Source organism: Excalfactoria chinensis, chromosome 4, assembly GCF_039878825.1.
Source record: "Excalfactoria chinensis isolate bCotChi1 chromosome 4, bCotChi1.hap2, whole genome shotgun sequence".
Lineage (NCBI taxonomy): Eukaryota > Metazoa > Chordata > Aves > Galliformes > Phasianidae > Excalfactoria > Excalfactoria chinensis.
This window is the reverse complement of record NC_092828.1, coordinates 29,966,270-29,992,753: the sequence shown is the minus strand read 5'-3', so window position 1 is coordinate 29,992,753 and position 26,484 is coordinate 29,966,270. Positions and strand designations below refer to the sequence as shown.

The 26,484-nt window shown below is 43.4% G+C and overlaps 2 protein-coding genes across 2 annotated transcripts; one reads left to right on the top strand and one right to left on the bottom strand.

Annotated features, from left to right (window-relative positions):
- The first annotated feature begins 3,047 nt into the window (after positions 1–3,047).
- C4H4orf17 (chromosome 4 C4orf17 homolog) lies at positions 3,048–14,472 on the top strand. Its single transcript, XM_072336411.1, has 8 exons — positions 3,048–6,113; positions 8,611–8,817; positions 9,614–9,678; positions 11,129–11,290; positions 11,550–11,631; positions 12,007–12,175; positions 12,459–12,502; positions 12,832–14,472. Exons 1-8 carry the CDS (start codon positions 6,008–6,010, stop codon positions 13,002–13,004), a joined length of 1,008 nt encoding a protein of 335 aa, XP_072192512.1. The 5' UTR covers positions 3,048–6,007; the 3' UTR covers positions 13,005–14,472.
- Positions 14,473–16,927: 2,455 nt separating this feature from the next.
- TRMT10A (tRNA methyltransferase 10A) lies at positions 16,928–26,358 on the bottom strand. Its single transcript, XM_072335086.1, has 8 exons — positions 26,272–26,358; positions 25,363–25,640; positions 24,431–24,593; positions 23,287–23,358; positions 22,768–22,842; positions 21,637–21,786; positions 20,349–20,454; positions 16,928–17,479 (listed from the first exon to the last, which is right to left on the bottom strand). The coding sequence occupies exons 2-8, from the start codon at positions 25,557–25,559 to the stop codon at positions 17,313–17,315; spliced, it is 930 nt and encodes a 309-aa protein (XP_072191187.1). The 5' UTR covers positions 25,560–25,640; positions 26,272–26,358; the 3' UTR covers positions 16,928–17,312.
- Between the last annotated feature and the right edge of the window lie 126 nt (positions 26,359–26,484).

Genomic DNA, 26,484 nt, shown 5'->3' with positions numbered 1-26,484 from the left:
GTGACCAAAGACTACGTGCTTTGTCATGCTGACTGGAAAACAAAAGGACACGTGTTTCTTGACATGTGCAACAGCCTGCTGATTTAGCAAGTGATTGCCTGACCCATTGAATCCAACTATACCAGCAAACCCAGGCCCCATCACTCCTCACACACCCAAGCACTCACCTTCTCTGGGTACCAGTGCCCTGGTGTGAGGGGTTGTGTTGCCCACAGGCCATGAGCAGAGACCACAAGTGAAGGTGCAGGTGTGGTGGGGTGTCTTTCGCAGACTCATTGGACCAGATTAAGTTCCAGACTTCTGTAACCACAGGTGAATCCGTCAGAGACAGCAGGATGTTCCAGCAGCCTTAGAGGTGAACCTCCACCCTACTAGGAGTAAACTACTAAGTTTAGTCCAGGCTAGAGGAGCAGAGATCATGAGTCCATGCTAAAGTATTTAAAAGATTCATGGAGATGACTTAAGGCTTCCTATGGAAAGAGGCTAACAGAGTCCAGAAATGGTGACCTGACTCATCTCTGGGGCAAGCAGACATCAGGGAATTGATCCATACAGTCTTTTCTCCTCTTCTGAAGCTCATCTCTTCCTACCTCCAGAGCCTTTACAGTATGATACAGCAGTAGTCATAATTCATCTCGATTGATCTTGAAAATACAGGCAACACAGAAACTTCATCTGCTCTCAGTAAAGATCATAGGCAGCCTAATAGCATAAATATGTTGATTTATGATAATTCCACTGATCAGCTATTACTGCCCGTAGTATAGCAGATACTACATGATATGCTGAGATACTTTGTGAACTGTATGATCTTCATGGCATGTCTAAGGCAGAGGACCCACAGATAAGCCCCCCATTGGTGAAGCTCACAGATAGACACTAACTGGGCCATTACATCTACGGAAGTAATAACTGCTTTCTCCTGTGTCTGCTTGCAGTAATACACTGACAGCAACTTACTACCTAACATCAAGATTTTGCAGCTAATCCTCATGACTGAACTTTCTGTTGTCATACCAAATGGGCCAGCTTAGCCTGTGCCCTCTCATGAAGCTGCTTGAATGTGGGCTTGTAACCACCTTGATCTGAGCCCCTCTCCCTACCAGTCAGAGACCTCATGCTGCAACTTTGACACATTGGCTGGAAGACCATGAATACAGATGGGCAACCTCAATAAACTAGAAGCACTCATCTCTCACCCAGCAAGAGGAGAATCTGCTCTCCGAGTCACTATACATCCCATGCAACCATACATCTCTGAGTGGAGTGATGGATAAAAAGCTCAAAGTAAATGGCTGAGAGCCCCTAGGAAAATGTGATACCGCTCACCTTAGGTGTTGCCTTGTTCTGTCATGTTTAGAATTTATGAGGTGTGGTGCTATTAAAAAATTGGTAGCATAACACAGAATGTCAACACAAAAATCACGTGTACAAAGAAGCTTCTGAATTCACCCCCCCAGGGCCTTCAAGGTAGAGAATGTTCCGTGTGCTCTGTGTGGAAATACACCCAAAACACCATGGTATTCATTCCTGTGTCACGTGCAGGCTTCTTTCACAGTGCCTAAGGAGGCAAGACCTGGAGACCTGTACTTCCTAGAGAAACCTCAAAAGAAAGAATCAAGGAATGGCCCAGGTGGGAAGGGACCTCAAGGTTCACAAAGCTCCAACCCCCCCACCACAGGCAGAGCCATCAACCTCCACAAGTAATATTGGCTGCCCACAGCCCCATCCAACCTGGCAATGAACACCTCCAGGGACAGTGCATCCACAACCTCCCTGGGCAGCCTGTTGCAGCACTTCACCACTCTAATGGTAAAGAACTTAAGGAATAGACTGGACTAGAAATTCTTCGACAGTTATATATTTCCTTTCTTCCCTTCTTCCAAAGTTCCCATCTCTTTTTCCTTGTCAGTTTATCCACTGATCCCTTTGTTTCCTTTCCCTTACAACTCTCCTCGTCTTTACTTTTTGGCACACTGACTCCTTGGAAAGGTTTTTCAGGGAATGGAATGGAAGCCATGAACTACCTCCCTTTGCCAGACTGAGTGCCGCTGGTCTGTAGGTGTAGGTGGAAATGGTCTTTAGGAACAAGGTAGTAAGAGAAAGAAACACACACGAAGCCAGTGAAATACAGGCTGACATGCACGAGCATGCTGCAGCAACTGCTTTATCTGTGTTGTTCTGTCGGATTGCTCAAGATGCTGGAAGCAGGGCATAGGCTCAAAGCCCTGGCATGTGGAGAAGTTGCAGTGCCTCCTTTTTTTGGCTTGCTTTAACAGGCCCTCAGGTTCAGTGTTCTGTGATTTGATACTCAACACAAAACATGCAGCTGGGCCCTAGGCTCTATCCTGTCCCCTGTCCCTGTAGTGTGGGACACGCAGTCTTACTCTTGGCTGATGAGAGACAAATAGGAGTCTGCATTGCTTCCACGGTAGCGTGCGCAGCTCAGGTGTGTCACAAAGAACAGGAGGGATTCCATGGTCTCCAACCCTCATCACTCCCCTGGCTGCTTGTGGGCTGCTCAGCACAAGCCAGACTGCAGCCTCCTCAGCTGCAAACCCCTACCCAAGGAAGGTTGCTGCCTACTGAGGGAAGTTAACCTGGTGTAGCTGATTGGAGGGAACTTCCAACCTGGCATGGTGGTGAGGAGGCCTCTGCAGCGCTGCTTCTCAGGTAGTTTGATCTTCCTGCACATTTCAACACTGCAACTTCTTCCATGCTTCCCAAGCAGAGCTGAGAACTGGCCATAAAACAATCAACAGGTGAAGTTACGTTGTCTCTCACGAGCCTGTTAAAGGAGTCACATATAAGACCGCTCTAAATAACTTCTGTATGCACCTTCCCAAAGGAGCATTTTTGGACATAACAATGATAACCCACATTCTGGCTATGATTTTATCTGCAGTATGATAACAACAGTGCTAGCTAGTAGCATTGTTAACGGTACCACTACACTTCATTGTACTAATTTAAATATTAACGCAGCGTTGTGACAAAGAAACACCCATAAACTCCCCAAAACATGTTGTACCAGCAATAACTTTATGTAACACTTTGAGGTTTTTAAACAATTGGTGAGGCTTTAAGCTTCAGTTAGACACAGTTCATCCTTTATAGGCAGCCAACATACAAACATAAGTACTGTATGCAGAAAACCAGAAGACTCGGGAAGAGAAAGTATCTTCCACTCCTATAACTTTGTTTATAGGCTATTTTTAGTAAGCATTTAATCTTAAGCTTATGGCCATGTAATGGTAAGTAACACATAATGGGAAATAATACAAAAGGGCTTTGGAAAAGCCAGTCTGACAATTCATTTATCTTTAAATTAGAATTCTCAATGCTTGCTATGAAAACAAACACAATTCGATGTAATACGAACCAGCTGCTTGCATTATTCCAATGAGTCCGCCAACCCACTACAACCAATACCTTTTTCTGTCAAGATATGCATGCATTGTTCATCTGTATCACATACTCTGCATCCCATCTACAGAAAGATGTACCTAAAAAAAGAGTATTTCTATGTTGTCGCACTATCTTTACAAAAACCCAATTCTTATCAACTTCTTTGCTGCTATATTTTGGTATTTATGTTGTGTGTAGATGAAAGCTAGGCTAGACTGCAGTGCCAGTATAGACATAAAAGCTTAATGGCACAGAGGCGTTATTTTTGCAGCCTTTAAAGCAGCCTTTGGATAGACAGGTGCCTGATGGTGAACAATCCCGGTACAATGATCAACAACCATTTAACATAGAAATCAGACCAAGCAGAAGGCACGTTCTTTACTGAAATCACAGCAAAATGGCAGCTCTGAAAGTCAGTACCTAACATCTGTAGGGAGCAGAACAGGCAAGCTTTAGCTAACCAGTGTTCCCTGCTTACCAGTGCTGCATGTGGCTTATAATTCATATCCTTGAAAACAAGACAGTTTCCTTTCTTGCAGGAGAAAATCAGAAGTCAATTTTCTTTCCTCTTTCTGTGTTGACCAGTTAAATATCACTAAATGCGGTGTAAATACAAACAAAAAATAAAGTTCAATTTGCTCTACGATTCAGAGACAAAAGGCTTTGGAAAAGTACAGAAATCATTACATTCTATTGCAGGGAATTCAACTGGAACTTTGAACTATGACGATTAATCCATTATGCCATATTTTTTCCACAATCTATCATTTCTGTACGCTAAAACCTTTACAATAACAAAGAATAACACAAGCCCATCAAATACTTACCCATCGTTATAGAAGATGGTGTTAACTGGCAAGAGCAACTGCTTCGAACCAAAAGTTCTGCTCCGAAATTGGTGTTCATGTTTATTGCCTTCTCCTAAATAAAGCACCAACTTCTCACTTCATCCCATAAAACTTTAGAAGAAGCCAGCAGAGCTCCAGTAATAGAAAACGTGGTAGTGAGGTAAAAATTGACTTTAATCAATCAATTGATGAATCATTACGTGCCAAAATGATTAAATTAATGAACGCACTCTAAGTGGTATCAAAGAGCGTGAGCAGCACTAAGTCCATTTGTGATGGCCGCCATGAAATCAGGCTATCTGGCAGACCGCTTGGTGTTTTTGATCAGGAATAGTTTGTGCAAGTCAGTGGTCTGCAGGAATAACATCAGGGAACCTGCAGTGTACCAGTATTGCTGCATGTGATCAGAACGGCACTAAATGGTACTGCAAACCATATGTAACTGAGTAGATAGGCTTTTAATGATTCACTCCTTCCTGCTTTCTGCCTTGTTGTTCTCAGCTTCTGTGCTTAAGTCTCGTTATTTCCTCAGGCAGTCCATGTGCCCCAGGTGTGTACAGAAAAGACAAAGATCTTGCCATGAGATACAGAAAAATCCCTGTGAAACGCCAGTTCCCCACCACCACCATTTGCCCTGGACTGTCATCGTCACAAGGGACAAACACTGACCTCTCCTTGGCTGTCTGTCAGGGCGCACAATGACCTTAACACAAGAGCTCCAGCTCTGGGATTTACACTCTTTGTTTTCACATGGGGCAACCTCACATCCGATGGCCTTCTGCACGCGTTGTGAAATCCCTCCCTTCACTCAATCATTTCTTTCTAAGTCAGACACAGTTATGGAGTAAAACTGGAACCACGCAAGGAGTTGCTTGAAAAGATGTCCTCATCCTTTTCCAATCATCTTTTCTCCACACTATCCTATTCCTTAAAACATGAACAGCAACCACACGCTGCTTCCTTACCCTAACAGATAACTGATGAATGCTTATTCTGCTCCCAGCCTGTAAGGTTAATTTTCCATTTTTTTATTAACTTGATTCTGAATCATCACAAGGTGCCTTAAATACAGCACCACTCTGACGATGTTCTTAAGATGTTCATGTAGTAGATATTCTAACCAAGGAGGCAGGAGCAATGAGCACTGAACACTGGTCATTTGTACTACATGGAAGGTAAGAATAATAAAGGTAATGGTAAAAACAGCCATTAGTCTATTGGTCAACTTCTAAACCCAAAATCTAGAAGCAGACACCAAGCATTTAGAGAAATACGACTTCCTCTCTGCATACGCCACCTTCAGAAATCAAGGCCTCAGCATTTCCTTTGCTGCTATTACTTATCCCTTCATTTCCCAAGCCAGAAAGCAACCTTCTCCTGCTTCAATATACTCTGTTACAAAAAGGGGTCTCAGTAGGCATTGACAGTGGGCAGCTGAGCAGAAACAGCAAGGCAACAGAAGCAGCTTCAAAGAGACCACAGTCATTATTAGTTGTCAGAGGTAACTACTTAGGCATGGAGCAGTAGGCGCCTCGCTTCCACCCTCCTGTGCTTACCGATTCTCCAAAATGCTCATGGAAGAGGTAAAATAGCAGTGAAATGTTTAAAAGAAAAACAGTAATTGAAGCTTCCTCTATTTTTCTATGTCAATTCCTGTTCTTCACTTCCAGCACTTGGCCTCATTTGGAGAGCGTAAGAGCCAACCTGCTCTACAGTAAGACACTCTGCAAGGGAACTAGAAAGCTTACACAATGAATACCTGCCATACCTGCCAGCACTGTTCTCGCTCCAGCAGCACATGGGTAACATACTCCTATAGGAACACCCCCCACCCTCGGAGGCTTTGCCTCATACCAGGTAAGAGCTGTTCAGAGATCACATAACAACCTCAGGAGATTGCCCTAGCAAGCATAGAGAAATGTGAGCATTTCTGATCTAAAAAGCACCCAATGCTCCCATTCTATGTATCTAAAATAAGCATTTAATGAGTATTCACAGCTCAGTAAGAAATGTCAATTGTGGAACTGATTAGTCACGGCCAACGTACTAAGAGCCCTTGGGGGCAATATGGGTAAGCAGTGCCCCTACCATGACAGCAGTATCACCTGCATGATGGCATTCATTACATAGAGAGCAGTGAAGGAAAGCTTACTCAGAGACTGAAAACATTCTCCTAAAATCCTCTGCACTACAAATGTGTTGCTCCTAACCTTAAAGTGTGCCCCGAACGCTCTCCTCTCTGCACACACAGTTACTGCCCCCACTTCGTTCCACTGCTGTCTTTACCTGTCCTCGGTGATGAATAATCTCTGACTGTTTGGCTGATGGTGTAGAAGTTATGAGCACCACATTCTTTACGCTTTACCACTAAAACCATTTCATCAAAACACCTGCCTGAGGCTTCATTTAAGCTAGAGCAATTTCTTTCTCTTTCCTTCTGTGCTCACAAGTGTACCTCAAAAGCCAAAGACTGCACACTTACAAAGACATGTTCTCACTTGTTTTTTTTTAAATCCACTCCACTCTCACCCATATCATTCTGATACTTTTCCAGGAACAACATATTGTGCAACACGGTATTTCATGCTCACCTCGTGCTCTAAAAATGCTGTGCTATTTTATTGCATGCCAAATGTAGCTGATTACTGTTCCTGCTCCTGAAAGGAACGCAGTAAAAATCAGCACATGGTGAACATCAGCAAAACAAACAGTACTTCTAGGGATGGGCTTCTGTTTCTGAAGCCGAGCCTGCGTGTTTTGTACAAAGACGGCTTTTTGGCTGAAGGAAAACTGTTGATGCACGGCCACGTTTACGTTGCAGAAGATCTGTAAGGGCCATAAAGGGGACACGAAAATCTCTACCATAGAGTTCCTTAAGAACTATAAGGATAAGTAAATACTGTTAGAGGATTTATATCGGTAGTAGACGAGTTTGTAATAAAACTTCTGCAATAAGGTACAAAGGGTGATGCAGGCCAAACTGCTTCTGAAAAGGCCCAATTTCTTTCAATTCAGAATGAATGCCTTTGAAGGGAAAAAAAACCCAGGCTTCTTTGACACTGACCACACGGCTTAAAATGCACAACGTTTTGTGCTCCTCTGTGTGCAAATAGATAATCCACATAAACTCAGGCTCTAAAATACATTAAACATATAAAACATTTTCAAAGATAAATGTATGTATAAAATACATAAAAATACTGTAAATACTTCTATCTCTTTCTGCATCCTGACTTATATTGCTTAGCCAGATTAACTCTAATTTGGTGGCCATCTTTCAATCTCAGCATATTAACATTAAGCTGTAACTTCTTTCTGCTTCAGATTGGTCTTATCTCAGATGCCTACAAGAATCAAGGGTCTGAAAAGCACTTATCAACTGCTTAATAGAACTGCTTCTTTTCCGTGCCAAATTCAGTTTGGCTAATGATAAAACTAAAGGTTGGTTTAAAACTCCAGCTAAGAAAGGAGTTTTCTAGCTCTTCATTAACTGCTGCTACTCCCACTGAAGACAACGAGCTTCTTAAGTTAGACACGACAGTTATACTTATTTCCTGGTTATCATTGCTTCTCTCTATCTGACCGCTCTCCAAGATTTCATTTGGAGCATTGTATCTGTTAGGCAGAGCTTGATCACACCATCCTCGGGAGCAGAATGCTTATGGCTCTCAGCCACGCTTACTCACTGTTTAAACCCCTTTTGTTTGCTGTGCTATCAAACTCACTTCTTTGGTTAAATAGTCAGGATCAAAAGTCTGTGTGTTAACTGTTTACAGCCTCTACTTCGGTGTGTCCAACTCAGCCTCTGTGTGCTCCCCACACGGGGTTTTGTTGTCAAGATGACTCAAGAACTGACGAATGCAGAATGAGACTCGTTGAACGGTCAAAAGCAAAGAGCAAGGTTTTAGAAAAACACTTGGGAGAAATGAAAGTGCCATTTCACTTGGCACGCGAAGCAGTGGGCAGAGCTCACCCATTTGTAATGCTGGCTGTAGGGTCATTCTCAAACGGCCGTAGGTGTCCTCGTATGTGGCACCGACCACTTGTGCCGCACTTCTGGTCTAGAAGCAGATTGTGAGAGGTCAGTCATGGGCCAAAAGCAACGATGGTCACACACAGTTTGCAGGCCGAGTGATATTTTTTCCTGTTAGGCTTCTCAGACTTCTGAAATGCCCTTTGACACATTCTGTAAGCCCTATAATATTATACAAAACCTAAATTTTGATGCATTTGTTTTCCGTTCATCTTGACTCTCCTTGGAGATCACCTGATAAGTTACTATGCTTGTTTACTGTAGTAAAGACTGTAGCCACTTCTTTTGCTTGTATTGTTTTGGTGGTCTTTTTTTGCACAGGGTTAGACAACAGCCCAATCTGTTCTGTACGACACAGCTGTTTTGGAGAACTCCCGTATGCTGACAGAACAGCCATCCTCAAGCAAAAAGCTGACAGAGAGACTGTGCTAAGTGGGAATGCCAGAGGCAACTCACCTGCCAACAACTGCCTTCCCAGGCTTGAGGCTTTCATGCAAAGAAGGCCTGGCTCTTCACAGCTTGCAGCACGTGAGTAGGGGCACCAAATGCTGCATTACACAGCAACAGCGGAACCCAAACTGTTAAAGGTGGAAGCAGGTCTCAGCCAGGGCACTGTGTTAGAACAGGTCAGGCCCAGGCAAATGGAACCTAGGGTGATCCATTCAAAAGGCAAGTGCTTCTCCCTTGCCCATCTTAACAGATCTCTTCTTGCTGACTACAAAGGCATCTCTATAGGTCTTAAACATTCTATGCTTACTAGATATCTAACAATTTCACAGTAATCAGCAATTATCGCATCTGTGAGCAACATTCTGCAGTAGCAGTTACATAACACCACAAGCACACATCTCTGATGTGGTTTCCAGGACTTTCTTCAGCTTTGTTAGGCAGCCCAACAAACAGCTGCAATGATGTACTATGTGATATAGTAAAAGCAAATGAAAAAGGAAGGAAATCATAGAATCCTAGAATGACCCGGGTTGGAAGGGACCTCAAGGATCATGTAGTTCCAACCTCCTTACCTAGCAAGGCCACCAAACATACACCTTTACTAGATCAGGTTGCCCAGGGCCCCATCCAACCTGGCCTTAAACACCTCCAAGGACGGGGCATCCACAACCTCCCTGGGCAGCCTGTTCCAGGACCTAACCACTTTCCTAGTAAAGAACTTCCCCCTAACATCCAACCTAAATATGAAATACAGACTTCTACAATATGACTAGTGTATTTTTGTAATTAAAAGGGACCCCTCAGATGCAACCTAAGGTGGATCTTATGTTCATTATTTCCAACCTGACAAAACACTCTGCCTGTTGATTTCCAGAGCATGGAGAAGGACTTGCAAATGTTCCAGAAAGGACTCAAAGCAGCCCTAATTTACCTGAAAAGGTGAGTGGAAAAAAGAATCAAACCAACAAACCATCATAGTGCTTCATTTCAGCACTTTCCCTCTCACTTCTGAATACTGCAAACCAAACTCACCTCAGGCTGCTAAGGAAGAAACACACCCAAAAAGAGGGATATGGGGAGAACCTGTAAGGGATATAGTATCAGAGTTGTGTCTTAATCATCACCAGATCGATTATCAGTTTCAGCTCTGTAATATCACTATTCTTTGCTAGCAAGAAATATGGTCAAATCCAATGAATACAGGAATAAAAGAATCACTTTGCCTCAAACTGCTGTAGAAAAGATCCCATTATTCTGCAAACAAGTACAAGACAAATCCCGCCCTTTTAACACAAAGACTCTCCACATTTCAGCTGCCAATGGTTTTACTTTTGCTCATACCATTTTGTAGAAGTAACACCTAACTTTGCAGCTGTGTTCATAACCACCATTAAAAGGTTCTCCTTGCAGCAGCTCTTTAGTCTCAAGCTGCACCTTAACCAATGACTCACCTTTATAGGTGACTGTCCAATAGCTGATTGATTGCCAAGTTCTTATTTTATTACAAGGGTAGCAAGAAAAGAACACAAATGCTGCTATACTGGCACTGAACAACAGAGGGCATTACTCAGATGCCAAAAATAACAACTGTGTGCTCTTCTAACTTTCCTATTTTTACTTTTTTCTGCCTAAATGTTGCTCTTTGATTCCCAACACGGGCATAGTAAAGAGCCTCTCTCACTTTTCCTGCATGCATTCAGAACGCAGTTCTTCAGTTTGTTTACTGTTTTAGCTGCAAAATAACTTCCCAATGGCCAGATCCAGCCCTGCGGTGACACACACAGAGGGCTACTGTTGCTAATAACTGTGAGGTGCATTTTGCTTTCTCTCTGCCTTCCCCTGTGCACTTTGAAACAAAACCTTCTGCTAATCACAGCTCCCAGACTCTCACTATACCAGCTAAGCCCGCACACAGGGAAATGAAGAGCTGCTGAGGAGCACACAGCAAATCCATGATGGTAAAGCAAACAAAGCACAGTGGTCCAGATTTAACTGCTTCCTCATCCAATTTCCCTTAGTTGTTATCCAGCATCACTTTCATTCTTATACCAAAACCTGGATCTTTCCAGAAAACACAGACTTTCAAAAAAGATGATTCAAAGCAAAGTTTGGTGTGAGGTTCTGCACATGTTCTTCAGCAGTAAGGGGAAAAATCCAACATGATGCCACGGATATCTGACATTATTCCTGGTGACTGTGTGTTAGAACCTCTAGTCATTAACCCATGCATTTCATTTCTGGCCATATTCAGCCAAATCACAGTTTTACATGTATTTACTGCCGAACATCCTTTCTGGGGATCACTGTAAGACATATTTCACATTGCTTTGATTGCTACTTCAACGGAGCCAAGGCATTTCCTTACAGATTGTTTTCTACTTTGGAAAAGCTTTTGAGAAGACGACCCCAAACCTCTGCACAACCTGCATCTACGCGGGGAGTCCTCCAGAGTCTCTCCCAGCCTTCCTCTGCACGCCTCAACTCGAGTCACGGTCCTCACGTCCAGCAGGATGCAGATTTTGACCTAAGCTACCTGCATGGGGAAATACAGGTAAGATGTGAATGCTGCAACGATGCAATACATTTTTCTTTCTCAAGGATAGCATGAGACATTATTTGACAGACCTATTATCCCCAGTGTGGATTCTACTGACTTAATTTTGTCTTTGGCTATTGCTCTGCAAGACAGTTTGTGTAGCTGTAGAATCTCTGCGTGCTCACACTGCTAGAGCTAAACTAACACACACAGCAGAACTGTGCTGCCAATCAGCTTCTCCTTCTTCATGGCAACTATCTTGTACTTCTCCCAGGTGCTTGAAAAACTGAAGAATGTTTTGCAGACAGATTCTCTTACAGAGATCCAGGAATGGCTCTCAAAGGCAAGTCTAAAAGGTAACAAGCGCATGCATTCATTTTTGAAGGGAACAATCTCTCACATACTTGTATAAACCCCAGCAATTCTCGCAGGCCTGAGCTGTGTGGGATTGCTGGGTTGGAAGGACTCACTGAGGTGTGCCCAGATGTGGCCATTCTGAACAGAAATCAGTCACTCGGGTCTCAGCAGACTGAAGGTTTTCCACAGGGTAGGAAAACCTCACACCCTCAGCAGTGCTTTGGGCTGCTGCAGGAAGGCAGAAAACAAACGTTATCTCTCATGTCCTTAAGTCCCTCAAAAATCCCAGGTAACGGAACTCTCAGATTCACCTCTAATCATCCAAATCAGCAAGAAATAACATAAATAAAATCTCCATTGTTTTCCAATTCCAGAGAAAGTCCTTGTGTCCAGAATGATATACTCTGAACTGGCTGACAGAGGCAGGCTGAATAACCAGCCACATGCAATGCAGGAAGGCGCAGGAGAGAACACGAATATCCAGAGTTTGCTAAAGCCTCGGCCTCCTTCTCAGGGAGGTCCAGAAGGAGATACAAACAACAGGTAAATCTGTGGCAAGGGATAAGCAAAACCTTACTAGAAAGTTCTGTTTTCTTTGCATCTACATTTTGAGACAAATGCAATTTTGTGACTGAAATGTATCACGTCGATACTGAACCAGAAACACACTTAACTATAAAGGAGCTCACACGCTCTGATACAAACGCAGTTACTACAGCAACAGGACAGAGCTTTCAGAGCACTTGGAAGCTCTTAGGGGAAAAAAGGCAAGCCTCCTGTATATTGCAGACAGTTACACTGTTGACTTTTGCTCTTTTTCATTCAGGCCTTCAACTAATGGATCAGAAACAAGTCAAAACACGAAACACGGTAAGTACTGGAAATGATGAATGTTAAGATGCCATGTGCCAGGATGCTACCGAACAGGGACTGTGAGTGGTCAGCAGCCTTAGCTCTTCTCATTGCAGCAGGACCCAAATTCAGTGACAATATGAGAAATGAAATTGAAAAGCAGAACTTAAGTTCCCTCAGCTAGAAACCAAGGCTTGTAAGAACAAGGACAAAAGAAAAAACCTTTGAAGCATCAGTTTCTCCTTCAAAGTGCTGTTGGGGATGCGGGAGGGGCACCCTTTCTCAAGTGTCTACCTAAATTCTAAGTCTAACCTTGTAACATACAGCTTTTTCCACATCTTTTCCAGAGATGGATAAAGACTCAAGGCTGAGCAGCAGAGGTTCAGCACATGCAGACACACCGTCTCCAGAGAAGAGCCATGGCTGGCAATGGAAACAAAGAGACGTGCCCTCACAGGCTGCCCTGAAGCAAGTCAAACAACAGACAGCCCCCTTCCAAGGGAGGCCCATGTCTTCATAGCCACCAACGTAGTTACAATGACAGAAAAATACCTGGCCCTTTCTTACCTCGTGTGAACTGTGAAAGCAGAATTGGATTTTACCTGCTCTGAACACGCCTCTGTCAATTCACTCTCACAAAACCAAAGCATGCTGATAAATAAGCTACAGTTCCATTGATTTTCTAGAGAAGAAAATATTCAGTGAAAATAAGCTCTTTCAAAACAATTGCCTGTTTGTGGGGAGAGAAATTCTGCTAGCACAGCGTTATGGAAAAAGGAGCTCAGCTCTGAGCAGAGCTTAGCTTACTCTTCTAACAGCCCCTGTCATCATGTCCAACCATTTCTACCATGACAGATGCTGCCTTCCCATTTCTCTATGCAGGACAGGAGCGTGCTGTGACCCGGGTGACAGTCCCAACTCCCAGTGAAAAACCACTTGCACAGAGCAGTCACTGCTCAGGTGCATTTGCCGACTCATACCACAGATGCAGAAACTCATTTGTACAAAATGATTTCAATGGGTATCAGTTTCTGGGATACGTTAGGCATATGTCGTTTCCCTACAGCTGTCCAACAGTATTAGCTTGTATGGTAGCATGGTAAATGGGAACACAGCTTCAAATGGGAGGAGTTGGCAAGCATTATATTGTACAAGACGAATCTCCTTTCCTTCTACAGCGCTTTGAAATTTCCCTTGTGTCTCAGGTAATAACACGACAAAAGAGCTGGAAACCAAATAGCAGCAAAACTGAACAGCAGGGCTGAGTGACCATACATTAAGTGAACAGAAACGATATCTGTGTGTGTACTTCTGGGCCACATTCACAGTGCCTTAACTCTACATAAAGCTCTGCCCTAAGTGTTTCTTATCAGCTGTCTCTCAGCATCATGCTGCGTTAATTGAGCCTGAAAAGCTTAATTAAATCTCAGAGAACCTGGAGACTCATTACTGAACAGAATCAGAATGAAAGCAACAACTTCAGTACAGCTTCTCAAAAGCTCAGTTATGTTTCCTCCATGAAGCTGGCAGGCTACTGAGCAAACACGTTAGAGCCATTAAGTGAGACAGTTTGCAAGGTTAGTTTCAATCAACCACATCTTCAAAGTTATTTCCCTTCAAAACCATGGGCTACTGCTTTAGTCTGTAAACAAATGGTTTGGGTTAGAAGGGACCTTTAGGATCATCCAGTTCCAACCCACTTCCCACTAGACCAGGATGCTTGAAGCCCCATCCAGCCTGGCCTTGAATACTCCAGGGAGAGGCATCCACAACCTCACTGGGCAACCTGTTCCAGTGTCTCACCGCCCTCACAGTACAGTATTTCTCCCCAACATCTACATCCCTCTTGTGTTGGGGGGGCCCAGAACTGGATGCAGCACTCCAGGTGAGATCTTACAAGAGCATTATAGAGGGGCAGAATCACCTCTCTCAACCTGCTGGTCATGCTTCTATTGATGCAACCCAAGATACAGTTGGCCACCTGGACTGCATGCACAAAAGGCAAACAAATTCAAACATGTGAATCATAAGACAATAATGAAAGTCATTTATGTTTAGAGGATAATGGCAAAAATCACACCAGATCAACAGGCTACAGCCTAATACAGGTGTTAACCAGTCATGCTGTGCACCTGTCCTGACTCCTTCCCTGTCCGACCTGCCTGCTCTATTGACAACATAGGTTCTCTAGCAGGAAGAGCTGAAACAGATTCTTACAAACACCAAGGCACAGCAAGGATGGAGATCCTTGTAAGACTATTCTGGTGAGGCAGCTGCATTTCTTTGTCCTGTAATAAAATTAGATGCCTCATCTTCAGAACTATCATTTGCTCTTCCCACCAACAGCTGGGAGTCTGCAGCCTTTTGGAACCATCCTCTGTTACTGAGAGGAATCAGACAGCACGCTAATTTAAACAGTCATGCAGCAATGTCAAACATTTCTAAATGCTTCATGAACTACTCGGGCTGCAAACCGATCTCCCCTGCATTTATTCCTATTCCTCTTCAGAGGTTACACTGCCACTGTGGATTGAGCCCACCCACTAAACCCCTGCAGTGTCCAGTTAAAACAGAAAAGAGTTACGCACCTCACTGCAGTAACTAAATATGGGTAAATTTGCAGAGTTTTCAGGGAAAAACATAGTACAAGCCCTTCCTGCTCCATCTACAGCAGTTAACACAACCTGAGAACAGCATCTTGTAGAGACAGAGCGTGACAAGACACACAGACATCAGCACAGTATGACCAACGAGGTTAGCATGATCAGAGAAAAGGTCAACAACAGCAACAGAAATTACTGGCAAAGGCACTAACAAGGACATGGAGACCAAAGTGATTTAGACAAGCAACATGAATGAACACCCAACGACTGGTCATAATGTATCACTACTGTGAAATTACAGAGCAACACTTGGGAGTTTTACAAAAGCAGCATGCTAGAATTACCCTAATCGGAAGTTAAATGTGTCACTAGACAGGAAGTGGGAGCCAAGTGACACTTCCAGACAGCACATCCTTGTTCTGTAAGGCCATATACATCCTACCAACTTTAGAACTTGCTGTAAATCACTGCCCAGGTCTCTCACAAACTCACAGCTTCCCCCTGCTTTGTGTCAGTCACAATTTGGTTACATGCCTCCTCAGTACCACAGGCCAGTACTGTCAGCTGCATTAAGTGGGACACTGGACCTCTAAGTTGCAGGTACTCACTCCCAATCTGCTGGAAACACTTGGGTGTAGTGTTTGATCACTCAAATCCTGCCATCATTCATACATCCTGTAGATTACAGCGAGGACAGGAACACGGCCTGGATTTATCCACAGACAGGAAAGCTTCAGATTTGCAACAGCTTGATTTTAGAATATGCACAGTTTGCTGATTTCACTGCTTATACTTGCACTGCTCTTGTTACAGATCTAACGCCAGCAGTGCTCTTATGAAAAAGCGAAGCTAGTCGGTGGAACAAAAGAAATCATGTTTTTATGTAGACTAACAAAACCAAACCAAAAACGACTTGAGGAAAAAAAGCCATCCCTTCAAAAGAAGAAACTTTTCTCTGGTTCTTTTACACGTATAGGGAGAGGTCTGAGAAGTCACGACCAGTTCACTGCCAACCCTTTAGGGACCACAGGGACTCTGCAGGAATCCCACTTTGAATTTTAAAGCAATAACAGAGGAAGGAATACAAAAGATACAAAGTCACGTCTGCATCTCCTCTCTGATTCCAGGTCAACAGTCACAGTAAGGTGGGATTTAGCTCTTCAGTAACCTATGTGAGAGCCATACTTTTCCACATTCCAAAATGCCCCAGCAGTACCTGGATAGCCCCTACACAGTAAGGGAACGGGACGCTTTCTCACAGGTTGAGAAGCAAAGGCACACCTCCAAAGTGTCCACTTCTGAACTTGGAAAAAGCACAAACTGGCGCACAGTTTCCAGCCAGGATCAATACTACAGCTTTAAAAGCACTTGACAGGCAACACTGTTAACATAGTGGGGAAAAAGCCAACAAAACAACAACAAACAGGTATACTGAAACTGAAGAATAACTTGTAACTAAGAGATCCTGACTTCCAGTATTACTCTGAGACTGCAGGTTACATCTTACTAAGATGATCAACAAATAAAAAGCGATTGTGTCACCTGAACTCACTGCACACGTACCAACAAATGTATCACACAGCAACCAAGGCACGCGCTATGCATGTACACAGACAACCAGCCTACTCAAACTGAAGCACTAAGCATTGGCTTGACCCCGCTCTTCTATTTCCTCCTCCACCACAGCTAACTAAAATCAGGGGTACAAATCAGAGTGGCTCAGCTGACAAAGGCAGCTCAGTTGCTTGTGACTGTCTGTTGAGATGCTCAGGAAAACCTTTTCACTTCCGTTCTTAAGTGCTCACAAACACCTTGCAACAGGCACCAGCGGTACAGGTTTTGAGGTTACAAGATCATTTGTAATTCATAGATTAGAACTGCAACAGAGATAAATGCACAGATTAAAACAATGATTAAGTATTTTAGGTAATATACCCAAGCAATTATTACAAAAACGAAACAAAAAAAAACCCATAAATAACATAGTTTCCTTAGTAAACAAAATAAATTCTGCATTTACTATTCATTTATTTTTTAAAGCTATTAATATAGAAGTTTCAGGATAAAAACTGCATTTGTTTTTACCCTTTCTGTCCAAGAACAACCTTGACCCAACTACAAAGCCACCAGGCACTGAGACAATTAAGTATCACAAGGGAAGCAGATGATCTTCAGAGCTTAACTGCTTCATGTCCCAGTGTTATCCCATCTTCTTATTCCGCAGACTAGCTGCTGTCTGAGTCGTTGTCTTCACCTTCTTTCTCAAACAGAGCATTTTGGGATGAATCATTGGCTTCTCCCAATGGAACTGCCCCTTTCCTCTGCGGCAAGACACTGAAAAAGGCCTCCTTCCAGTCTTTCTTCTCCAGGTATGCAAGGATGATTTCAAACACTGCAAAGTCAAGAAAGACTATCAGCTCTTTTACAAGAAAGCAACTGAAGTGCTGATAGGAACACAGCTCCAAATCTATTTTGACAGATATTTACATGCATTTGGGTAAAGCTGAGGAAGTGAAGGAAGAAGCAGAAGTGGCAATTCTGATACTGCTGCAGTTCAAAGCCAAGCACTTTCAGTCTCTGGTTGAAGTCTCTGTAGTTTCTCAGTTACCACAGTGACACTTTCCTGTAGTTGCTCCACTTTGACCTGACCTCTCTCAGGGACACAGGAATATCCCCCCAGTCCTTCAGGTCTCACAAGTGCCTTTCCACTAATATTAACACTTCCCATCTTAGAAAGGAATACTCTTGCGGATGAGCTTTAACAACGATGTTGCTTCCCTCCCAAATTATAACACACAGGCAGCCCCAAGACTTCCTAAAACCCATTATAACCTCATTATCTTTACCTTCCACTTCTACCTGATGAAATCTGAGCTTAGAGCAAAAACTCTTATTATCCCCCCTTTCAGCATTCCTTAACAATACAAGCTTATTGCTGTTGCTATTATACTAACCAAACTGTTACCCAGTTCCTCTCTGTTTCACCTCCCAAAACTTTCCCTAATTGACAATAGCCCTAAAGCGCATCAGATACAAACATAATCACCACATTCTTATTGAGAAAAATCCCAGGCTGCCCCCCAGAAAACTGTTAACATCCATAATTGTAGCTCTGGAGCAGCAGGGAAGGCAGGAGGAGGCCCTATGGCTTGTACATAAACCAGACATGGCTGACAAATTTGGGGCACAAGGGCAATTCCTCAAGCTTGAGGCTACAGGAATAGTGCTAACAACACTTGAGAATGCAGACTTCAAAGAATGCACCCAGTGCAAATGTTCTTGATGCCAGGTGACACCATATGAGATAGGATCAGAGGAGCTATGGGGGAGGAGCTGCACAGATCTCATGCTGAGAGTCAAGTTACAGAAAAGCATTGCATTTACTAGAGGTTTCCTAGATCCATGTTTCCCAGACAGCCTGCCAGGATGCCCAGATTACAGGACACTGTGACACTGACATAGATGGCCAATTCTCTGAGCAGGTTATTCATCCTGGAAGTACTGTGAAAGTATGACCTCTCAAAGGACTACATTAAGATCACTCTGCATTACTCCAGAAAGCATCTGTGGCAAAAATGATTGCTCAAGAAACAAGAAGAATACAAGGAACAGCTTTGCTTTGGAAATCCCTTGATCTGCATAGTAAAATTAGAACTGATGGAAAGAGAGAGGCTCCAAGAGGGCGACAGAGGCTTCCATAATATGCTGCAATAGCAACAGAAGCATTTAGCAAGGATGGGAAAAGGCAATGGGAACAGTTAATAGACATCAGTGCAGAGTGGAATGGAACAGTATGGTACTATAACGTACACTAAAATGTATTAGCTCTGGGATCTGAACAGATATCTGTGTTCCTCATGCCATTATAACATGGCAATGCAGGCTCTGAAACACTGATGGAAGTATACAGAGACATGACCCCAATAAAGGGTACAAATAAGCAAATAAATGAAAAGCAGCGCACGGTCTCTAATGTCAACAACGCTAGCGATTTCTCACCACCAGAGGGCCCCATTCAATTTAAGTGCGTCAAAGACTGACAAAGAAGTTAATAAAGAATTTCTTCTTCTGTGAGATTTTTCAAATTCACCACTATTAAAAGTGGCTCCATAGTGGCCAAGCAGGTCCCAGTCTCAAGTATCACCTACTCTGGTCTTCTAGCTTCAATCCCTGCACCAAGAGCAGGCACAGAAATAGTAAGCTATTGCAGTACCAACAAGATGCGTTCTCAGGAAAACACAAAAAATCTCAGTGCAAATAAGCTTCTCTCTAGCACGAAATTTATATGAGGCTTGAGAGACTGCCTGATTATAAAGCAAATAAATGAATGCGCGAATGTAAGCCATCTTTTTTTCCCTCAGAAAATAGCCTTCAAAAATGCTGACACTAGAGGTCAGTATAAGACTACTGTAGAAAAATTCTCCAATAAAACTCCAGCTAGCAGAGCTTCTAGTAAGTATCATCATAGTATCATAGTATCGTGCGAGTTGGAAGGGACCTTAAAGATCATCGAGTCCAACTCCCAGGATTTGAGTAGCACAAAGAGCTGCTAGTGCCCATATAAAGAACGTGTAAAGATGAAGTTTTAGAAGCCGCTTCCTTTACATTTAAATAATCTTAATTATCATGCAAATACACAACTCAATCAATCACTGGACTTTCATGAAATTAAAGCTATCATGCAAGGTGTTAATGTAACCAACTTGATACAAGGCAAGACAAATAAACTGAATGAACACGAAGTGAGACAAAATGAAAACCTGCATGCCATGTTAAGAAAAATCCCACAATGGTCTGCGTGGCCCCTATTTTCCATGTATTTTTGTTTAATGACACTGAAAAATAATAAGAGAACAGGAAGACTAAAAGGTGTCAAGGCTTTGTTAAGCATGATTGTACACTTCAACCAAAGCCAGGAAGCCAGGTAAAAATGCACTTATGAAAGCTCAACAGATGGAGTACTGCTTCGTCAGACGAGGTCTCCAGACAGGCACCTAAGAAGTTACAACTGAACAAAGCTGCCAGAAGAGGCAGAAAAAGCATCACATATGCTTAATCTCTAATTGAACAAATAAAGTACGTGAGATGGTTTTCAATATTTTCCTCACTAAGTCTAGAAATAAGGCTGGGGTGGTAGCAATGCCAAAATTAACCATGGAACAAGTTAAGTTTTCACTTTGGCACATATTCTGAGCTTTCAAATTCTTAACACTGCAGGTGTATCCTGCAATAGCACAACCATTCTGTATTTCAGAACTCACCATGGTTGACTGCTAACACTTTGCGACTGTTCATCTTCACGAAGTTTCCCAGAGGGAGCTGTGCGTGACCAATTCCTTGCTCTACAGCTTTTTTATAAGTAATGCCCTGGAGGAAAGGCATAAAAACAATCGGACTGAGAATCACAATTCCATATCAGTGCATATAGATAAGATTACAAGCAGCATCTTCTGTCCAGAGTCTTGCCAGTACCACCTCACTATCGCTGTATAAGATATATAAAAACAGAAACCTACCCAGGTAAGACGGTACCTGCTTCAAGGGTTTCCTCTAGAAAACACACAACCTCAAATACATGTCACTCTGTGATGTGTAGTCGAAAGGATGGCAAACAAGATTTGGTCACACAGCTCCAGAACATGCTGGGCATAGCCTGTTTCAAAGGCAGGCCTGAGCTTATGCACTAAGTCACTCAGTTTAAAGTAACCATTTTTGTTGTTGTTGTTGCGTTAGTTTTTTGAGGAAGAAATACAGGGGGAAAAAAAGCAAATTCAGTACCTGAGAAACAAACAAACAAAAAGCTTTGGAAGGTGAGTGTAATCGGGTTATCTAGAGCAGCACAAAACCATGACAGTGAGTAACCATTTATAGCATAATGACCATAAGGGATTTGCTTTAGTTTCCTCCTAGCCTTTAGCTGTGGACTAACTGCTTTAGTATCATTTGGGATGCTAAAAAAAATAGAAATGAATCTTAAGACCATGTCACCAGAAATGACATCGGGGTTTCTTTGAAGGAAAGCAGTAACAGCGCTTTAATTTCCCAGCTGCGCTCCCCATGACTTTCCAGGTTCACACAGCACGGTCCCACGCGTAGCTATGGAACCAGATCTCTGAGGCATTTGCATTACTTCACTAGATTCTCCTGACAAGCAAACTCATTAAAAGGGGACATTTAAGATTCAAGCGCTGCTCTTCATCTATTTTTGGGTGCGTGCACGTACAAGCACACACACAAGTGCATGAACAGAAACCAAACCCTTCTGTCTGAAAATACGGCCCTCAGTAAGCTGAGCAGTGTTATTAATTCCACTCCTATATTTAAAATGAAAAGAATAAATCCCAAAGAGCCTCAGCGTGTCTGCACTCTGGGACACAAGTCACTGATACCACCACCAGTTTTGCTTTCTCATTTCTCCGACAAGTTTTTAATGAAATTGTTTTGAAGCAGTTTTCTTAATATTTATTTTTGTTAGTTTATGTGTGTGTGTTATTTATGTAAAAGAAGATGTGAATGCAAGAACTGTAAAGAAGCATACCCACAGTTTACCTTGTGGTGATTATGATCCACCAGCCCTCCAATCACATACGCCTTCGTCTCATCAAGCTCACTGAGAACATCTGGGGAATCTGAGGTGAGGTACACCAGGTCTTCTTTCTTTATTAGCTCACTGTAGTGCTCTGTTCTAATTTGGATATCCTAAAAAAAAGAAAAGGAGTTTAAAAAGATACATTTAACTGATGAGTTGCTGGGCAATCTTTACAGACCCAAGACTGAAGCAGCAAAAATAAGAGTCGCTTTATGCCCCTCATTCATGTTTCAGTACATCCCATAGTACAGACTGCATTCTGCACGAATCATCCACAGCCTCACCATAGCTCCCTAAAGCAGTGGCCTGTAAAACAGTCACTGGGAAGCTTTCTGAAACCACAAAAGAACTCTGCAAAACCTTAAGTTCTTGTGATTCCCTTCAAGCGTTACTTAGGGATCCCAGTCATGTTCAAGACCACCTTTCCAAAAGAGCAAAGCCAGATGCAAATGGTAACTAAATGCCAACTAAATTGTTTGGATTTGGTATGAGACGTTTATTCTGTGCCTTTGAAAACTGATGATCACACAGAATTTGCTCAAAGTGGAACCATTCTTCAATCACACAAAGTGCTCCTATTTGCTGGAATGCTTGTTTAACAGGGAGACACAAGGAAAACCAAGATGATTCAAGCCATTTCTCTAAAGAACACTTCAATGTTGAGAGGTGATATAATGAAGAAGTGAACAGAGGAATCACCTCATTATTCCAAAGCAGTACTCTTCCCAATAAGAAATTAAAAATAAAAAATAGAAAACAAAAGGAGCACTGCCATACAGATGACTGTCAGGGCGGCCTGAATCAAGCAGTCTATAAGAGAACAGAATCTGTTCAAGAAGAACAAATGAAGACTGTGTGTGAAATGTTTAAAGCTAAAATAAAATCTAGATTCATCAAGACAAGCACTCCTTGACTTACTTAAGGTACATTATTTTAGAGCACAAAGAGCCTCACTTTAATATGATATTGCTCTGAAGTCACAGAAAAAAACAACCATAGACAAAGCACTGGTCCTTCACAATACATAACCTAGCTAACACTTGTAAGGAACATTTCTTTTTCCCTTCTTATAGAAACAGTCAAATATTCACCTTCCAGTTGACCCATCCTTTGTCATTTTCATTCATGTTGCTCTTCAGCTGTCCTCCATGGCTGGTCAAGTAGAACTTTGAAGAGAACAAACAAAAGGTACGCAGTACTAAATTGTTAATGTGTCAATTTGTTTTCCCACTGTACAGTTTTTTCCTTCTCCTAAGTAATAGCTAAAACTCTCACTTACTATCTAGCTAAAAGCGGTAGTGGTACTAAGACCACGCTCACGCAGTTAGGAACATAAAGGCCCCTTTTTTCCACCTGTATGTGTCACAGCCAAAACTGACTATCAACACTGCTTTAGTGGCACACCAGTATCCAGCACTGCACCAACAGGCACATACCTTTTTATGTGTGTATTTTTATAACTTTTGGGTTGAAAATTCATCACCTAAAATAGATGTAACTTTCTTATTAAAAAATACAAAGCTTATATTTTATGTCCACTTGGATTGCAGCTGCCTTTCTGACACTTAGTATGTGGCAATACAGTCAGTACTCAGTTTGTTTCAACATACCTGCACAGGATGGAATGCTTTGCGATTTTCTGCATAACATCTCTGAATTTGCTTGTGAAGCTTCTTAACATCCTGCACACAACACAATTTGTTGTTACATAGTCCTTCAGACAGACCACCACAAAATGTTTACCATGAGCCAGAAGCTAAAGAGAGAAAAAGGAGGCTTTTAACTGGCAAAAATGACTGCTGACTGAGAGCAGACATCAGACCCTGAGAGAAGGAACAGCCTTTGAGAAGGGATTCTGTTGACATGGAAACATATATGTACAAAAGTGTATTTAAACACCTCTATGCACGTTCTCGATTCGCACAGTTCAAGGAAACAAACAAAACAAAAATCACTGAGATTTAAGTACACATTTAAACATTCAAAACTAATCTCAGGAATCACTGAGATTTGCCGCACTACAACAACACTCAGTCAGTGCTAAGCATGCCCCACGTTACGGTCAAAGAGCAGACAGATGGGCTTTGCAAAAGCTCAAATTCACACAGGCTTGCAGGACAGTGAAGTCAGAGCAGTAGAAAGGCTCAGGGTAAAAGCAAGGCGAGAGGTCTGCCTTAGACACTGTGGGCTGCACTCATAAAGAAGGCTGCAAAGGCTGCATGTTCCTTGTAGGAGTAAAGCTGTTCTGATCTCAAAATGGCAGATCAAGTGTCTTGATCAGTGCTGTCCTGTCCCAGTCACCTCTGGCATACCTAAGAGAAAAAGCTCAGTACCCTCATAATGCTAAGAGTTCTAATTTCCATGGATTCTCTCTAACACTGTTGGAAACCTCACATCAATTTCAAAGGAAAAAGTAATTGGATGTGGCATTTACAGCCTTTCCAGCAAAATCATTTTGAAGCAGAATTGCATACAGCTTCATAGAGTACACGCCGCACAAACTGTCTCTATATTCCTGTGTTTTGGAATCAAACCAACTCACCACATCTCCATGAATGTGATCAGAATCTTCAGCAAGCATACATAAAGGTACATTCCAAACCCTGAAAATATCTGCAACTGACATGAGCAGTTCTGCAAGTCATTACAACCTGAGAAATGCTAACTATCCGCTACCGTCTGCTCTGATATTGCATCAGCGCTGCAACCCGACAATCTTCCAACACTTGCATTTGATGGGCAAATCTGATTTACCTTCAGCACCATCAAGTCATCAAAGCTGCAGTCCACAATGAGGCGAAGTGTACTGGGAACGACTTCCCTTCGCAGACGTTTTCTGTCATTCCCTTCATTACTGGTGTCTGACTTTGACTGACGTTCTAGTTTTCTCTTCTGGCGTTTTTCTTTTCGCTTCTGCCTACACAAACAAACAGAGAAACCTTTGAAAAATGATGCCAGATCTGCTGAGGGGCACATTATGCACATAAATGCACAGTTGTAGGATGAAGGCGGATGGCCCATAACAGTGGTAGTTTAATTTCTCTCTGTTGCTCACATCTGTGCTAACAGAACTGTGAAACTGCTCCCCCAACTCTGCTTGTGAAGTTCTGGATATACGCTGAAAGACAGATAGATGTGATGATTCAAATGAAGACAACAGTGAGAGTTTCACAGACTTAAAGGTGCCCTGAGTCAAGTCTTCTGCCCAGATATGCTTCCTCCCAACAAGAACAACACAGAAGCTCACCATCGTCCAAAAACATTTGCACAGTAAGTCCACGTAACTAACAGTGCAGCATTTCACGTGTCAAAAGAGGGGAAAAAAAACAAACAAGAAAAAGACACAACCCGGTGCTTTGCAAGATCTGCTGGCAACAAGGAAAGGCACAGCCCATTCCTGAGATTCCTCCCTCCCGACAAGACAGTAACATGCAATTTTGAAGCCCTCCTCCTATCTGCTTCAAGCTGAGGAACACTTCTAGCATGGAGCAAACGCTTACCTTTACAGCTTCTTCAAACTCAGATGGAGCAGGCTGTGACTACTGCTTTAAACCTAGCACGGGAAAAAACTGGTTCAAGAGCCCTGATTTGCTAGAGCTATCTACGCACAGATTCTGCTGACACATTATGACTACTACAACAAACTCGCACACGCAATCCCAAGAAAGCCATTTTGAGAGCCATACCTCCGGAGATCCTTCTGCTCTTCCCACTGTTTCTGCTTCAGTAGTTTCTTCCTTTGCCTTTTGGACATGGACTCGAGGCATTCTGCGTTGTCTGTGCCTTCCTGTCTTTCTACTTGCCTGTCACATGATTTCACCTTTCCTTCCAGCTCAGGTGCATCGGGGGGCATGGTGTTTCCTGTTGGCGCTCCCGATGACATTAGCTTCTGGCTGCCTTACTGACTTGTATCTCATACACTTGATAAATATCTCATGAAAACCAACTTTTCATCTCACCGGTTCTATAAGAAACAATAGAGCAGTCACCAGAGAGCTACTAACAGTAAGTCCAGTTAGAACAAGTATCATCCTACGCCTATCATAAGAACCACAGTGCCCTTTTTTGGGCTTGCTTAAAGCCAGCTTAGTACACACAAAGCACCGGAGCCGCGTTGCACACCCCTCAGAGCCATTCGGCTACCTCAGCGAGCTGACAGCCTGTCCCACCTGGGGTGCCCGGGGCACAAGGCCTAAGAAGGCCGAGCGGCACAGCCCGGCATCACACAGCTACACACAGCTACACACAGCCTGGCCGCAGCACAGCCGGCTGCTTCCTCAGGGCTTCCACACACACACACACACGCACCTGCACATACATACACCTGCACATACATACACACACGCGTACATACGTTTTGGCGCACACGTACATTCTCATCTCCATACACACACACGCGCGCGCGATTCTTAGCTCACCTCATAACTCCCCAGGCTCCACACCCCGGCCCACGGCACCTCCCCAGAGGCGACAGCCGCGCTCCGCAGGCGGCAGAGGGGCTGGCACGGGGCCCGCTGTTAGGCGGCCACCTCCGCCTTCCCCCCCTCCCGCTCCCCTCATGCCAACCGGCGGCGGTGCGCGATGTCCGCACGTACCCGCTCTCCAGGCCCGCTCCCACCAGCCGCCTGACGGGCGCACGCCCGCGCCCTTCCCGCCCGCCGCGACTCCAAACCCCAGCAGGCACCGGGCGGTTGTCACGTGGTGCTGGCGGTCGCGCCCCGCCGCTTCCGTCGGAAACCGCCCGAGGAGCCGCGTGGGCTCTGCGGGTTAAAGGGGGCAAAACAGTCAGGGCAGCGTTATGGGCTGGT